At 39.9% G+C, this 14,724-nt stretch overlaps 1 protein-coding gene across 4 annotated transcripts in view; it reads left to right on the top strand.

Moving 5' to 3' along the window:
• The window catches only part of LOC307170931 (A disintegrin and metalloproteinase with thrombospondin motifs 2), a 187,224-nt gene that overhangs the window by 159,148 nt on the left and 13,352 nt on the right, over nt 1-14,724 (top strand). For 2 of the 4 annotated variants that reach the window (XM_079892246.1, XM_079892248.1), the window contains exons 6-13: nt 9,393-9,549; nt 9,815-9,920; nt 11,110-11,253; nt 11,343-11,475; nt 12,200-12,229; nt 13,842-13,955; nt 14,055-14,200; nt 14,296-14,471. In XM_079892246.1, coding sequence (XP_079748372.1) covers nt 9,393-9,549; nt 9,815-9,920; nt 11,110-11,253; nt 11,343-11,475; nt 12,200-12,229; nt 13,842-13,955; nt 14,055-14,200; nt 14,296-14,471 — 1,006 coding nt within the window. The remainder of the gene's footprint in view (nt 1-9,392; nt 9,550-9,814; nt 9,921-11,109; nt 11,254-11,342; nt 11,476-12,199; nt 12,230-13,841; nt 13,956-14,054; nt 14,201-14,295; nt 14,472-14,724) is intronic. The other 2 variants (XM_079892247.1, XM_079892249.1) reach the window with 1 other exon arrangement.

The raw sequence follows: 14,724 nt of genomic DNA, 5'->3' as shown, positions 1-14,724 counted from the left end.
CAACCAGTCCAGCCTGGCCCCAAACGGTACCTTCAGACTTGGCTTGCGATTCATTTCGCTCAGCTTCTGCCCAGGCTCAGTGGTATTCATCATACCTAGGTGTTGAGCAGAGATGCTCCTAAAAATTTGTGAGATTCATCACACCTAGGTGTTGAGCAGTGCTCCTGTTCTGTGTGTGTACGTCGCAGTCCTACTGGTGAAGGACGCAAGCTAGCCGTTCCCTCCAGCCGATATGAAGTCTGGCTTCCATGAGCCCGTACTTCATTGTACCCTAAATGTGTGGTGGGTTACGACCATCTTGGATCTGTGTCAACTGAAACGGGCCCTTTTTCAAAAGCCTCCATTCACTTTATAAACACAGAGATGCATTTTCAAAAATTCCCCGTCCCCAAGATTGTTCTGCAGCGTTCGACCTGAAAGACATGTACTTCAGATCTCTATCCTTCCACTCCACAGGCCTCCTGTGTTCTTGCGTTCGAAGGTACAAAGTATCAGTACATGGTCCTACCCTTCGAGTGCTCCATAGCCAGTTGGGTCTTCAGGTCAACTGGGAAAGAGTAAACTCGCCTAAGGGTTGAGGATCTCTTTTCTAGTATGGAGATGGTCTCGGTCCAGCACATCTCTCAGATAGAGGTGTGTCAGCTCAGTGCTATTCAAGAAGTGAGAAAGGGTCCCACAAAAACTTTTTTAAAGGCTCCTGGGGCATATGGCAGACGCAGCCACACGGCTTCCTCCATATGAAGACCGCTTCAGCACTGGCTTCACGGCTGAGTCCTGAGGTGGCCATGGCAGAGCGACACACTCCGTGTGATAAACACCCTGGCCTGTCGCCAAACCCTCAGCCTGTAAACAGACCTTTCGTTTCCCCGGGCCAATGGCTTCTAGAACGAGTGTCCACTAATACCGGCTGAGGGGCCACGTATAAAGGGCATGCAGTAATAGAGGTCTGGGTGCCCTCCGATTGCATTGGCATCTATTGCCTCGAGTTGCTTACAATTTCCTCGCTTTGAGACACTGCTGCTCAGCGAGCATGCACCGGTCTGAAAAGACAACGTTGCGACCGTTGAGCTATGCTCTCCTCGCATGTTGCAACTTGCCCGCCACCTCCTCCTTGGAGTCAGAAGCTTCTAAGGTCGCTTCATTCTACTTATTACTGCTGGCCTGCTCAATCGTGCCGCTGACAAGCATCACGACAGCCTCTGGCCCAGAGAGAGTGGAGACTCCGTCCCCAGCTGGCCAGCTGTTTGGGACCACTTTGGGGCCGCACAGTTACATCTGTTGCCCCTCCGGACTGTTCCTCCGCCAGTTGTTTCTTCCCTGGGGCCCCCGCAGAAATGCGTTCCCCAGTGAGCCTTCTTGCACTACGGTGCTAAAATCAGGAAGAGATGGAGCAGGTCTTTATTGGCCCAACCGACCTCTCCTCTTGACAGCCTTTCTGACTCCTTCCTCTGAGTACATTCTCAGGGATTGGGCATGATGGCACCCACGTCTAGATCTTGGATAGTTCCAGGTCTGGTTCTAAAAAGAACGGGATGCGGAGGTTCTGGTTATTACCGCAAGAATTTTTATTTTAGAGACCATTTTTATGTAGAGACCATCACTTCTGTGAGAGCACCCTCTCAAAAAGAGGCTCGCTCCCCCTTAGAAGTGGAACCTATTCGTTGAATTGAGTCTTCTCTCCGTGAGGAGATCCTGAAGGTGTTCGAACACTTCATTGCTTCCTTCCTGCTAACGGTTGGAGTGAGGGCTGTCTCCTCCACCTCAAAATGTTGTGGCCTCTGTATTGACGCACATGATGATGCAGTGGAAACAAATCCGTGGGAAGTGCGACTTGATCGTCAGGTTCCTGAAGGGAGCAAGGAGACTGAAAAAACACCTTGTATCCCCTCTTTACCCTCTTGGGACTTATCTCTGGTGCTACTGCACTGCAGAGACCTCCCTTGAGCCCTACAGGCAGTGAGTTAAAAATTCTGTTTTTAAAGAAACAGTTCTCCTGCTTGTTTGTTCTCTATCTAGAGGGTAGGGACTTGCCCGCATTTTCGATCAACGAATTGTGCCTGGAGTTCGGGCCGGCTAATTCTCATGACACCTGAGACCCCGGCCTGGATATGTGCCCAAGGTTCCTACCTCTCCTATGAGACCAGCTGTTAGTCCAGGCGAGTTAGTCTCGGCTCCTCAGCGAAAAGCAACTAGTGCGTGCATCCACTTCCGTATTTATACCCACGCCGCGGGGGCGGAGAGCGTGATGCGAATCACGCACGCCAATTGCATTGGCCCGTTCAATAGTACTCGAAGATGACAGGCTCCCTAGCATGATCCCATTCAGTCGATGTGGATTATATCTTCTTTCCCTCCTTCAGGGAACGAGGGTTGCATACGCAACTGAGACGATTCATTGAATCATTTATTCATCAAAGTTGTTCAAAAACACAAATTCTTTCAGGAAAGCCACTATTGTGCATTTCTCAGAGACAAAACGGTTAATTTTGCTGTTGTTTTGTACCTTTTGAACAGTAATCTAAAACAGTTGTCTAAAATGTAAGTTACTCAATATTAACTTTAAGTTCATTGAACTGTTGAATAAAATCAATATCACACTTGCAATCTTGCTGAAAGATATTTACTTTTGCTAATGTGATGTTGCTTAACTGTCTTTTTTGTTTCTAGGTTTATTTCTCCTAAGGATTTTTAGGAGGTACAAAAGCTCTACTTTAGGTCAAGTGTGTATTTTATTGTTGCCATTGTTAAAATACTTTTTCTCATGCCAGTTTAACATTTAATTAAGCCTTTCATAGGTTAGATTCCCATTGGTTAAAACCTTTCAACATTCTTTGTTTGACCTACCCGACACAGCAACATTGACAACTAATAATGTTAGTTAGCTGCGAAGCATTTTTTTTTTTTTGACAATGGCAGATGATAAGAATGTTTGTTATTATTGTTTTTGTGACATTAATTCTGTTTGGTGCCACTAGTTTCATACTTCACCTTTATATGAAACAATGCTGAGACAAACACAGCTGAGATTTGAAAGAGCAATTTTCCTCTGGGAAAATCTGAATAATATGATGTCTGGAAAAATGCATCTTAATCAATTGTGAAGTTAACACTGTAGCAATGTTTGTTGTTATGGGAAGAAGGAGACGGGAACCGGCGAACGTTCACAAACTTATATAATAAGTAAATATACAAATAACAAAACGAAAGTAAAGGCAGCAGTCCCTCACGGACGACTGCTGCCACATACAATAAAACAGAAACACAACATAAATCCAAGCCTGGTCCTCTCTCGATCTTCACTGTCATCGCTCCTCCTTTTATGCTTCGGTGTGTCGCGCAGGTGTCACTCATCAGCAATCACGCCACCGTCCTGCTCGCACACCTACGCCATTTATTCAATCAGTATCAGGTTCAGGAAGAAAGGATCTTTTCTCCAGGAGTGCTATCTGGATGTGTAACCCATAAGGAAGATATTTTTAAGCCACTTAAACATGACAATCCATCACCTCTCTATCTCTGCGACGGAGCTTACCATTACCACAAATGTCAGTTCACCCAGCGGGAGGAATAGCTCACAACGCTATGGTGCCCTCAAATTTTGCTCTTCTTACTGAGACACTATACCACCCCCAGCCATTTTGATAAATGGTGATTTTTCCTCAGTGACAGATAGTGTGTGGGGTTACATGCTGATTATGTGCAGTTTCAGGTGAGATGGAGAGACAGAGGTCTGCAGCGGGTCAGGCAGATGGCGTTTCCTACGCTGATTTGTGGTGATTGTCCCTCTGGCCTTGTCTTTCCAGGATTAAGTTCTTAAAATGCAAACTGTCCCACATGAACTCATCAGGCGGTTAGCACACAGGTCTCTCTCTCTCTCTCTCTCTCTCTCTCTCTCTCTCTCTCTCTCTCTCTCTCTCTCTCTCTCTCTCTCTCTCTCTCTCTCTGTTTATCTCTTTGTCAGTTCTCTTTTCATCTCTGTCTCTATGCTCTTACATCCTCTGGTTTCCTTTCCATTCTGTCTTTTTCCTTCAGTCTGTTGGTGGTCACGCTTCGTCTGCCTCTCACTGTGACTTAAAATGTTGTTTAACTCCATTCAGGGATGTGGTGGCCTCAGGGAGCACAGGGACATTCCCAGTGGGTCGGTTGACCTGTGGGCTTGCTGTCGAAACCCAATTTAGATACAAAGTAAATATACAATGATTTTAAAGAAAAAAAATGTTCTGACACCAAGCCCAAGTAGCAGATTCTGGCATATATGACATAGACACGAATTAAATGCTATTGAATGCATTCCTGATACCTAGTTTATGGAAAATTTGCATGCAGGATTTAAACTCGGGTCGCTACAAAAATGTTTCCATCGCTGTTATTTTAGTATTATTTATATACTATTAAAGTTTCTATTAACATTTTGAATTAGGTCTTACTTTTATTTTCAGTTTTTGTTTTAGTTTATATATTTTTGTTTTTAATCGATTTAGTTAACGATTATAACCCTGGTTTCCATCCGATTTTACAAATACACCAGCATTTCCATGCCATGTGTTCAAGAGAACAAAACTATCATGGGGATTTGTGCAAAAATGTTTTCTTTTTCTTCGCTGCAATGCATGTTATTAAGTCACATGACTTTTTTTTATTCATATTTTCCGGTGTAGTTTATTTGTCTTTTTACTGAATGAAAAAAAGGTATTCACATGTTGGTATCCATCCAGCTTTTTTAATGCAAGATCCCATTTATTTTCTCTCATTTTTTAAACACTAAATAATAGAGCAAGCATTAATTTCTATTAGGCCGGCATAGTCCTTTTTTTAGATGTGTTCATACTGTACGAGTACATTTCGAGAATGTATCTGAGTGAATATGCATATTTTTCCAAATGATCACATTCTTACAGGATTATCATGACAGCAATTTCTAAATAAGTGCTTTAAACATAATTGAATAATAGCCTATAAAACTAGTTGTCCGAACATATTATTTAATTAAAGCAAATACACACACTCAGAGAACTCAATTCATGACTATCATAACTCAATGTACGGTTAGGGTGGGGATTTCCTAGGATGATAAAACTATCATTCACTTTTTTCTTTTTCTTTCTTTGCATGTGTACAAGATTATCTTTTTACTTCCTTTTTAAAGGGCACATATTATGCCCCTTTTCACAAGATGTAAAATAAGTCTCTGATGTCCCCAGAGTGTGTATGTGAAGCTTTAGCTCAAAATACCCAATAGATCAGTTTTTACAGCATGTTTAAATTGTCACTTTTTGGGGCTCAGAAAAACGCATCGTTTTAGTGTGTATCCCTTAAATGCAAATAAGCAGCTGCTGCCGGCCCAGAGGGCGGAGCCCCACAAGCTCGCTAATTACCGTTATACAGGGTAGCCGCGGGGTCTTAAAAGTCTTAAAAAGGTCTTAAATGTCATGTTCCTAAATTAAGGCCTTAAATTCTTTTGTCCAAGTCTTATTTTTTTAAACGAAGGTCTTAAATTTCCTTATACTAGAATATTTATTCAAAGTCAACCAGACTGCAACGCAAGGTGAAATGGAGGAAAAAACAACAACGTGAAAATGGCAGGGCTCGAATTTCGGCGCGGGTATTGCGCATAATTTTATCGATTCCCGCAGGTCTGCCATTTATAATGCGGGAAATTCCCGCAAACATTGATTCACTTTAGCATGTAGGTTGTATTAGTAAATTAATCCACACAGATTATAAAATCAAATCAGTCATTTTAAAACTGTCTGCGAGACGCAATTTCACAAACAGCGTGAGTGATTCAGCGGTGCTGCGTCTTCTATCTCTCTTCTCTCAAAATGGGTTGCACAAGGCAATCGTTAAGCGCAGGCGGCGATAATACACTCTCACCTTTCGGGAGTCGTGATAGACGGAATTGTCACTTGCATAATCGGGCCAGCATTGCATCAGGAGTAACTAAAGTTTACCATTTGCACGTCTTTTTAAGTCTTACCAGTTCAAACATTCACGCGATTTTAAACTCTTCGGTACTTGCGCGCTGTCTGAGAGATGTTTTTTTTCTCTGCACACATACATAGAGTAAAGCCGCCTCACAAACAGCTCAGTATCCACTAAACACAGTCGGTTATGTCTTAAAAAAGCATAAATCGCACGTGACCGTATAATGAAAACAGGATCCGTGGCGTGCACTAGCTCTTAAAGTGACAGCAGCCATATGTGTCTGTCATTAATTTGGTTTGGTAAACAAAACATAGCTTTCATTTTAAGGAATCAGGATTAATAGCCTATGTATTTAATTTAGTCAGGACTAAAATACTACCCAGTGTTATTTTACATTTGATTACTTTATGCAGTCTCTGTAGTATTTCTGAATACTAGTGTTAGACCTAAGCAAAAACTTTTCTCTTTATTTCTCTTTATTGGTATCTTTATTCTATTGTATTTATTTGTGCTACTTTTTTCAATTTAATTCAAAGATTGAAATCAAGCTTCCTTGAGTTGTGTAAATTCGGGTCTACTACGCTAAAAGCAGCAATGTCAGTAAACGGTCGTGGACGGGGCTTGTGCAAAAGTATGTCACATTCCCCCGAATCTGAGAGCGGTTTGTTCTGAGACAGTGCTTATAATTTATGGGGATTTAAAAGAAAAAGCACTGGGTGGATTTTTATCATTATGGGGTGGTTGTGTACACACACTTCCAACACACATTTATGTTTAAACACCATGTAAAAGTGGATTTTGCATAATAGGTGCCTTTTAATAGAGGCACATTAATGCAGTTGTTCCATTTTAGCAATTTCATTGCAGATTTGTTAACCTGACTTCACTAACTTCACTCACCTTTCAGTGTGTAAACCTTTCCACTGCCTTTTCTTATTCACACTCACTCGCATTCTCAAATCTCCCAGGATCACCCACTTATTTCAATAGCTCTGCTACAGATATACATCTTTCTCCATCTGTATCTTTTCCTTTCCACCTCTCCCTCCCTCTTATTCTCGCTCATACACAAACGCCTGGTTCTTCCACACCCACTCCTCTCCCCTGCCGCCTCAGCCCCAATCAGCATGCAGCCTCGCCCGTCTTGCCAGCAGGTTGTCCATCATTCCCAATTACTGTGGCAACCGTTGCTGCCGGCAGCGGCACGCACGATCAACCGAGTGACCCCGCGCACCTCCAACAAGGTTTCAACATCACAGTCTCTTCCGCACATCTGTTCCTCTCTTCCCCTCACCTATCGCCGAAAAAGATAAAGAGACCCTGACACGACACACCCAGCATCAATCCACAGAGCGCGCTTGTGTCTAAGAGTGTGTGTGTTCGGCAGATCACAGAGACGATAAAGATGCCCAGACGTTCTTTTAATGAGCATGCTTGCACGTCTGTCATGTATTCCGTTAACAAGAACAAGATAAAGTCTCCTGTGTACAGAATCCCGAGAAGCACCCTTTGTGACATTATCAACAAACATCTCAGTGATGGAATGAAGATAAGTGAAGATAAATCATGTGTTTAGTAACTAGTTTACATTAGCTTGCTGCCTGCGCACAAACCTACCGCTTAAAAATCATCAGTCACAAATAAATGAAGTGTAATGCGAGAATAAAGCACTGGATGCACTTGTGCTGAGAGTAATGCTGAGTTGAGTTATTTCCCACCACCCTCTTTCTTTCCCATGGTGCACAGCAAGGCATTGGAATGGTGAAGCTTCCCTCTACTGGTTGACGAAGACATTGCAGCGTAGTTCTCAGAGTTCATGACCTTGTTACAACGTAAAAAGCACGAGAGCAAGGCACAGGGAGGGAATAAGGCAGTTTCAGGACACACATCTGGAAAGGATCTCCTACTTCCAATGGCTCTCGTGGCCACGTCATCAAAACACAGCCGCGCATTCCTGTCTGGATGTTTCTCTGCACACATTTATCTTCCTGCACAGAATGCGGCGAAAAACCAGAGCAATGTTTACGTCTGTGTTCACACAAGTGTTAAATGAAGCAATAATAACAGCGTCAAGGCTGCCGTGGTTTCAACTTTTTTCTTTTGTTATTGTATAAACATTTCATGTCAACGTGTTCAGTTTCACCACAAATTATATCGATTGGATTGTTCAGTATTTTCATCATCAAAGGACGTTAATGATACTAAATGATTGATGAACAATTGTGTCGTGCTTTTGAAGTTTGTGTTGATGTAATTGTTAGGAGTCTGTCCTCTGATTAAAGGAACAGCTTGGGTTCAGCATCTGTGATTTGACCACAAAAAAATAGTTTAGATTCATCCCTCAGTGTAATAACAAATAACACTTGTTCAATAATTGATGGATGTCTAATGGGCAAGTGTGAGGTGCAATTTATATGAAATTTACTAGGTTAACTAGGATTAAATGGTGATTTAAAGTTATTTAATATGAATTAAAATGGGCAATGCTATTATACAATTCTATCACACTACTCAAGTTAACACAATTAATGTTAAGTCTTGTGGTTATTTGCTACTATTTCAAAGTTTGGGGTCAGTACTTTTTTTTTTTTTTAATTAATTATAATTATATAATAACAAAAATGTAATTAATTATAATTATACTTTTTTTTTCAGCAAGGATGCATTCAATTGATCAAAAGTGACAGTAATGACCTTTAGAATATTACAAATAAATACTTTTCTTTTGAACTTTCTATTCACCTAAGAATTGTGAAAACATTATTGTTTTAAACATTGAAAATAATAAGAAATATTTCATGAGCAACAAATCAGCATATTAGAGGGATTTCTGAAGGACCATGTGACAATGAACACTGGAGTAATGATGCTGAAAATTCAGCTTTGCAACACAGGAATAAATTACATTTTACAAAAGTAGAAAATAGTTTGTATCGTTTTGATCAAAGAAATGCAGCCTTGGTGATACTTTTTTCAGAAACATTTAAAAATATTACCGACATCAAACTTTTGAAATTTTTTTAACTTTTATACATACTTATATTGGTCTGGTGGTAACATCCATCAGTATTCATATAGTTACCTTCAAATGTTTCTCACCCTCATGTCCTTCCAAACCCTAATGACAAGATGGAATACAAATGGAAAGCTTTGCAATACTAGTTGCCTTTTTTTTTTTTTTTCAATGATGGCAAAGCATCATAAAAATCATCCATATGACCCATGTGCTGAATTCCAGGCCTTCTGGAGTCATAGGTTTATGCGAGCAACACACAAAAATTTTACAACCGATTCTGTCAGAAATTGTGATATAATGTACATGTTTGATTAACTGTTCCTTTAATAGTTTGTATTGAAACCCATAACTTAATTTAGATGTTTGAAACTGATTCACACCACCACCAGATGCCAATAGCAAAATCAAAATTAAGCTTTGAGCGTAACATCCTTCTCATGTATGCTTTCAGTCCGCGAGTCTCATTGAGCTGGGCAACCCTTCTCAGAGTCTGGAGAATGTGTGTAGATGGGCTTTCGAACAGCAGAGGAAGGACACAAATGATAAAGATTACCACGATCACGCCATCTTTCTCACTCGTCAAGAGTTTGGACCCACGGGGATGCAGGGTAAAATGCACAAACACACTCACCAGCACAGCATCATCTACCTCCAGAGATTGAAACATGTTGCTAATAAAAGCAGATGATTATTCAAACATGAACACAGACATTCACTTTGAAAAATGGATGTCTACAAGAACATTCCACAATGATCTTGAAATGATCATGACCTCAGACCTCAGATTAGTGGAAAATAAGCACTAAAAATATGTGTATGGTGATGAAGATGTGAGGAGGACAAACTCGGTAAGGTGTTCTTATGTGTTGCTAGGTTACGCTCCTGTCACAGGCATGTGTCATCCCGTACGGAGCTGCACTCTCAACCATGAGGATGGTTTCTCGTCGGCTTTTGTGGTGGCACATGAAACCGGCCATGTGTGAGTACCTGCTGCACCCCTGCTTACCTAATATCAGTATGTCAAAAGCATACATATTATCATATATTTTAATTTATACAAAATGTAGTTCTGGGGCCAGTTGCATAAACATAGCCATTATGTTAAGACAGTGTCTTAAGATCTAGTTAGTATGACCCACTAACAGTTAGTCAAGGGGTAATCAGTCTTACTTTTTGGTATCAGATTAGGCCAATCTACATTTTTATCTAACTGATTTTAAAAAGTTATGAACGGTCTGACTGTCTGTAAGTGAAACAGCAAATAATTGGATTGTTCACTACCGATTAGTTTAAAACACTGATTAATTTAGAAATTAAACAAGTGACTGGCTTCATCCGAAACTGCATACTTCCCAACTATATTGTAGGTGAAAAGATTAGTATATCCAAATTCAGTTTTCATACAGTTGGCGAAAAAGTACCCGGATTACTTACTACGTACTCCGTGATTCTGAAATGTGCATCCGATGTTCATTTTACTGTCCCACGAGGCCATGGGAGAGTATTTGTGAATGGCAGTGAAGTGATGCAACTGATGCTGGTTGGTCACATGACAATGACAACATGACGGATACAGGACGTCCAAATTACATTCATACTATACAGAACATACTTTTTAACAGTTGTGAAGTAATTACTTATTCAAAGAAAGTACTTACTAAGTATACAATTTCAGATGCAGCCACTGTCTTTATGAGTGAGTCATTGAATCATTTGCTCAACCTATTCGTTCAAACAATGACAACATGACGGATGTAGGACGTCCAAATTACATTCATACTATACAGAACATATTTTTTTAACACTCGTGAAGTAATTACTTATCCAAAGAAAGTACCTACTCAGAGAGTATACAATTTCAGATTCAGCCACTGTCTTATGAGTGAGTCATTGAGTTATTTGCTCAAACGATTTGTTCAAAAAAACAAATTCATTCAGGAACAAAGCAAAGCCTATAAAACTGACTTGTTGATTCCTTCACTCAACCAATTCATTAAAAAAAATTTTTATTTCAAGAACTTATTTATGCAATTCCATAAATATGGTATCTTCCCTGACTAAAGTCTGTTCGTAACATTATTAAAATCTAAAAATGCCAAAATAAATTGTCCTCAAAAAATGTTAATTGTTTGTATATACAATATATGTACTGTATGTGTGTGTTATAGGTTGGGAATGGAGCATGATGGGCAGGGGAACCGTTGTGGAGATGAGGTGCAAATGGGGAGCATAATGGCCCCACTGGTGCAGGCCGCTTTCCACCGGTTCCTCTGGTCCCGCTGCAGTCAACAGGAACTGGGCCGCTACCTGCAGTGAGTACTAGATGTACATACACACCCAATCAACCAAAACTCTACTAGTACAACTGTGGATTATATACTACCCCATTCTGCCTGTGTAGTTCATATGATTGTCTCCGTGATGACCCGTACGAGCACACGTGGGAGGAGCTTCCACAGCTGCCCGGGCTGCATTACACTATGGACCAACAGTGTCGCTTTGACTTCGGGGCCGGATATATGATGTGCACAGCGGTGAGTCTTGAATGAACTCCCTCACCGGCCTTTTCATTCAAATAATGCATTATTTTTTATGAGATTGTAAAATCACTACGAGCATGTATAATTGACCATCAGCTTGCCATAACAATCACCATTTGTGGTCATTGGGTTCACCATAGATCGCCGTGACCCAGTATTATGTGTTATACATGCTAATAATGCATTATGAATGTACCACAGTATGTTGTGTTAAGTGACTGAGTTTTGATGTCTGTACATGCTGAAGGGAAAAAGCTGGGAAAATGTTATATGGGTTTACACAAGGGTGAGAAAATTATTATTTTAAACTTATTTTATTATTGGGTGAACAAATCTTTTAGGGAACAAGAAGGACCAGGTTTTAAAATCTTTCATAGCACATCAGCTGGTTTTATTTTATAGAGAAAAAAATCCAGATTCAAAACAAAACACATTTTATAAACACCAAATTTCAAAATGATGTCAAACATCTATCTGAGAGAAAATGTGAGGCTAATTATATTGTTTGCAATTCTTTTTTGAGGAAACAAATATTATATGAATAAAAAATTATCAGATAATCAAAACCAGATGGCATGAGTTTGAAATCACTTGATGTTGCTTTCACAAAACTGGATAAAAATGATTTCAAGAATCATTTCTGCTCAGAAAAATGAAATTCCAGCTGAACAGCACTGCTTGGACTGTACTTCACTGTCTTGTTAAACCATTCCCTTAGCTGCAAAAGGTGGGGCCGTCAGGAGCCCAGGTAAGGTGTTCTCCTCAGTCGCAATGTGGCCTCTTTCGTTTGAACTTGGTTCAATTTAGATGGTCTTATTGTTAATCATTACATGTTATTGGTTGGTGTTGAACTCATTGTCATTTTGCAGTCATGTACACAGCGGGATACTAAACCCACAGTCGTCTTTTCCTTATTTTGGAATTTATTGGCACCGTTTTTTTAACAGTCTGTGTGATGTGAAGTTAAAGGAATGCTTGAGTTTAATACAAATGTAATCATTTAAATATGTTTGACTTGTAGTATAATGCATAACTGGAGGTCATCCACCCAGAACAGTTGCCTCACTGCTAAAAGGGTGATTTAGACAAATTTACACATTAAAATTTTATATTAGTGCTTCAGCAAAAACACGAGTGACACATTTCTGCTTATAAACTCTCTGGAATGCCTTGCCCTAGACTTCAGTTGTAAAAACACTAATTTGAACACAATTTCTGAGGGACAAAACCATTTGCTGTGGTAATTGAAATCATGCTACAGATTCTCTCAACGGAGCTCAAACTTTTTTTGAACATCCGTTTAATGATAAGTTAACCAGGTCATTGCAATCTGGTGACTTGTCAGTGAGTTTTCTACAGTACATTCATCAGAAAAGATATCCATGAATAGATTGCTGAATGGAGCAAGTTTAACCACAATACAGTTCCCTGAAACATCTAAAAATCTCTTCAGGTGCAGCAATGTTTTCGCTAGTTAGCTTGGCAAACTCTAAACAATCTTCAAACTGAGATAACACAAGCAGCCAGCTGGCTACTGCTGAAAACTGCGAGCCATTATTTTGCACTTAGTGTCTTGATGTGTTTGAAACGCTTGTTGGGTTTAGGATCCTGCTAAATGGAGTGTCATCATTAGTACCACAGCCAGAGATTCTGGTCCTGTCTACTACACTTCTCCAAGGGAGGGGAAAAAAGAGAGATTTTGCTTAGCATTTGAGGCCATATCACATCACTGCCTAGCATTCTGTTGTCTAACTGTGCTCTTGGTCAGAAGCTGTATCATAACTAAAACAGTTGTTCTTCATTGTTTTGTTTTGCCTGCATGAGATTGCTTTGTTACATAAATGTAACCTGCCCATTATTGAAAATGTATCATACTGTTTCATCTTGCCTAAATAATTGTGACATGACATCGCTATTATATTATATTATATTATTTATATTATATTATATTATATTATATTATATTATATTATATTATATTATATTATATTATAGAATAAAATACAATGTATATATTGTAGAAATAAAGTGTAACACATTTGTGTAACACGTTTAAAAGAAAAACAATTCACAATTCATAAAAACAAACAGGTTATCTGAACAATATGTACGTATATATATTACAATTTTTTTTATTATAGAGACACACTTTAATGGATCTTTTTTTGATTATTGGATATTTACTCATCTCGTCTTTGGAAAGCCCAGTTTACTATATTTACCCAATCTGACATCCTTCAGATTGATCCTAGCCTTGTGACTATCTGACCAGCTGCGTCTTGTTGTAAAATTTCTCTCATTCAGAGTGTGTGTGAGAGGTTGAGAATTAATTTTCTTCTCTCTGTTCCTCTATTTCTCAGTATCGCTCCTTTGACCCCTGTAAGCAGCTTTGGTGCGCTCACCCAGACAACCCCTTCTTTTGCAAGACCAAAAAAGGACCGCCCATCGATGGTACCACATGCGGAGGAGGGAAGGTACCGCCACTCAGCCTTTAATGCAGATATGTCCTGATGCATTAGACTCACTCGCTTCCTCTGTGTTTATGTGTTTTCTTTGTTCTCTTCCTCTCTCAGCACTGTTTTAAAGGCCACTGTATGAGTTTGACTCCAGACATCATAAAAAAGGATGGAGGCTGGGGGATATGGAGTGAGTTTGGCGCCTGCTCTCGCTCTTGTGGAAGAGGACTACAGTTTCGCACCCGAGCTTGTGACAATCCATAGTGTGTATCTATCTATCTATCTATCTATCTATCTATCTATCTATCTATCTAACATATAACTAATTATTTTTTCCAATTCCTTTAACCTCCTCCAGTCCAGTTAATGGTGGACGTTCTTGCGCCGGCCCAAGCTTTCAGTTCCAGATGTGTAATACAGATGAGTGTAATGACCTGTACCATGACTACAGAGCCGAGCAATGTAGCATGATGGACAACAAGTTTGAGTACCAGAACACCTGGCACCACTGGCTGCCTTATGAACACCCTGACTGTAAGTAATATGGCGGATTTCACAGACTGAGTTGACAACAGATACTGAGCTACAAAACAACTAGACAGCATTGGCCACAAATACTACATCAAACAGCCACTCTACTGAAAGAAAATTTAAATAAAAGAGTACCCTAAAACAGTACAATTCACCAAAAATGTATTTAGACAACTAAGCCTCAATACCCACCTTGAAACCTTAAGGTACTAAATATATCATTTGAATGTACTAATACTAACCCTTTATGGATGGG

The sequence above is a fragment of the Squalius cephalus genome (genome assembly GCF_949319135.1).
Source record: "Squalius cephalus genome assembly, chromosome: 14".
In the NCBI taxonomy this organism is placed as follows: domain Eukaryota; kingdom Metazoa; phylum Chordata; class Actinopteri; order Cypriniformes; family Leuciscidae; genus Squalius; species Squalius cephalus.
Note: the sequence above shows the minus strand (reverse complement) of the source record. Positions and strands in the feature narration are given on the sequence as shown.